Here is a 2,672-nt window from a genome sequence, read left to right as displayed (position 1 = left end):
CCCCCCCCCCCACACTTTCCCCGCCCAAAAAAAAAAAAAATCCTTTCTGATTTGTTCCAATTTCAAATGAGAATATGAAAAGAGATTTATTCGTTTGGTTCTCATGATTAAAGTAAGTATATTTGGATTAACTTTAATGTTTAAGAGTGACTATATCTAGGATATTCATTCATCTCTAAACTTGTCCACATTATGCACAATAATTTCTTTTTCTTTTAATCTTTTAATGACTTCGAGATAATAATTATAATTTAAAAAATTAACATGTTTACCACTTAAACAAGCGCATCTAAAAAACATATCACAGATATTATATTTATTTGTTTAATTTAGCACCAAAGAAAATTGTTTTACTTTAATTGCCTTTGATGGGTAAATTAACGCTACAGTGAGGCGAATAGGTGCTTCTATACATATATATAAAAGGGTTAAGAGCCTAAAAAGAAAGAAACAAAGAACGAGGAATTGAAAGGAAATAAAAACCTAAGAGAGATGGTGAAAACTACTCCCTTAATACAGTGCACTGTGGATCGGGGACGGTGTTTTCACTTTCTTGCTTTTATTTTTATATAAAAAAAAAGAACTAATAGGTTAATGATCGATGGTAAATGAGATTATTTTAGTATTTTTAATTTGATGGTAAAAATAACATTTATATTTTTTAATACAATTATATATTTTTTATGTAACCCACAGTGAAGTGCTATGGAACTAGTAGCTATCCAAATAACATCCTTAATCAAAGCTGGGAAACTTGAAGATTTCATAAAACAGTGCAATGAATTGAGGAAGAGGAACCGCCACTCGAAGCTGCCACCAGAAGAGACGAATCCATTTTCAGAATAATATGCTTGAAACAAAGATGCCATGCTAATTTGAGACCCAACAAAGCAGCCCCCATTTCAGCCTGATCAGAATTACAGGCCAGCACACACACTGGGAGGTGATCGGATTTACTCCGAGGAAGATGAAGAACCATGGCATCATCGAAACTCATTAGCCGAAATTGATTGCAAGAAGCACAATAGATTCTTTCAAGCCATAACCTCTAGCTTCCTGGCCCCTTCAAGTAAAACAAGAACCCATGAAACACAAATCATTAAGTTTACACTAACCAATCTATTGTTTATACCTCAAACAACGAGAGAAATCAAAAGGAGCTCCACCTTTTTGTCTGCAGGACTAGGCATCTCATTAAAAACACCCAGATCGATGTATCATAGGAACCAGCAATAATTCTAATTATATGGTACAAAAAAGTTGTGTTTCAACGAATACTAGCTAAGGGTTGGCATAAATAACGGTACAAAACCAATTGTAACTCTGGACTGCATCCAACAATTAAGTGGGCTCGTTCCTTGTTTAAATAGAAAGAAAATTCCAGTTCAAAAAGGAAAAAGGTTACAAACTAAAATTGTCTTCCCAGAATAGCACAAACATTTAGTCTAAGAATTGGGGGTAGTGCTCTCTTAGTGTACGTAAAGGAAAAAGGTTTCTCCCTTTCTATAAAGGCCAATACCACGTCAAATACAACACCGAAAGAAAACAAGAGAACAGACAAGCATATTCAGTTTTGGCCATGTATGAAAGAGACAATCTTTTTCAGCATGGCGACAGCATTGTCGCTGGCTGGCTTGAACAAATGAAAGACGTGCCCCTCTCCTTTGACCTCCATAATCTCAATCACTCCACCCCATCCACTTTTCTTCAAAGTCTCGCAGTATAGCAGGCCCCTATCCCTTAGCAAATCTTTCTCAGCTACAGAAACAAACACCTTGGAGCACCCCAGACTAGACAAATTTGGATCGTAAGTAGGATTGATTAAAGGGTCATCACATCCACTTGTTTTAGGACATGCAAGGTGCCATGTTGCACTCATCCCTTTCAGCACTCTCTCTAATTCATTAACTTCATTTCCAATCCGTTCCTCTCCCCAAAAATAAGGATTTATTAAAACAATACCTGCAACATTTACACCAATTATTTTCTCTTGACCAAACCTCATTGCCACGTGGTGTGCTATGTTACCACCAGCACTGTCACCAGCCAAGAACACCTTGCTTAAATCAGCATGTTTATTTAGCCACTCTTCAGGTCCGTCTCCGTTGACATGAGAGGCAGCCCATTTTAGGGCAGCCCATGAATCATCATATGGAATAGGGATGGGATGTTCTGGTACTCTCCTATAATCAACAGAGATAGCAATAACTTTAGCCTCGGCGACTAAGAGGTTAACGTAATTATGGTAAGTAGGCGAGAAGGCACTTTCAACGTAGAAGCCTCCCCCATGAACGTAAATTAGGAGAGGGAGCTTTTTGTTGGGATCGACTCCTTTTGGGAGGTAAAGTCTACAAGATAGTCTTGCTTCTTTTGAATAGATGACATCTTTTGACAGGACATCGGATTTGGGATCCTGGGAAGGGGGGACGATTTCGTTGCCTATGAGCCTCTCTATCCTGCCATCTTTATATAAGATGATAAAGGGAGACAGATCCTTGGCAACGTCGGCCTCGGCTGCGTCCATATTGAATGAAAACATGGTGGCTTTTCTTTTCTCTTCCCTCTGTTTTACAAGAAATGATGAAGTTGTGGTAGCATGAGAAAAGAATGGAGGAGGGTCTTTAATTTATAGACAGGTGAAAGACGTCAGAGACAGAAGAATTTGAATTCTT

At 38.0% G+C, this 2,672-nt stretch overlaps 1 protein-coding gene across 1 annotated transcript; it reads right to left on the bottom strand.

Moving 5' to 3' along the window:
* Nucleotides 1–1,215: 1,215 nt before the first annotated feature.
* Nucleotides 1,216–2,672, bottom strand: LOC105107846 (probable carboxylesterase 12). Its single transcript, XM_011001916.1, has one exon. The coding sequence runs from the start codon at nt 2,537–2,539 to the stop codon at nt 1,568–1,570; it is 972 nt and encodes a 323-aa protein (XP_011000218.1). The 5' UTR covers nt 2,540–2,672; the 3' UTR covers nt 1,216–1,567.

The sequence above is a fragment of the Populus euphratica genome, unplaced genomic scaffold (genome assembly GCF_000495115.2).
Source record: "Populus euphratica unplaced genomic scaffold, PopEup_1.0 scaffold3.1, whole genome shotgun sequence".
Lineage (NCBI taxonomy): Eukaryota > Viridiplantae > Streptophyta > Magnoliopsida > Malpighiales > Salicaceae > Populus > Populus euphratica.
Note: the sequence above shows the minus strand (reverse complement) of the source record. Positions and strands in the feature narration are given on the sequence as shown.

Bases quoted from the DNA above. Each gene is read 5' to 3' on its own strand.
- LOC105107846 (XM_011001916.1), bottom strand. From the start codon at position 2,539: ATGTTTTCATTCAATATGGACGCAGCCGAGGCCGACGTTGCCAAGGAT.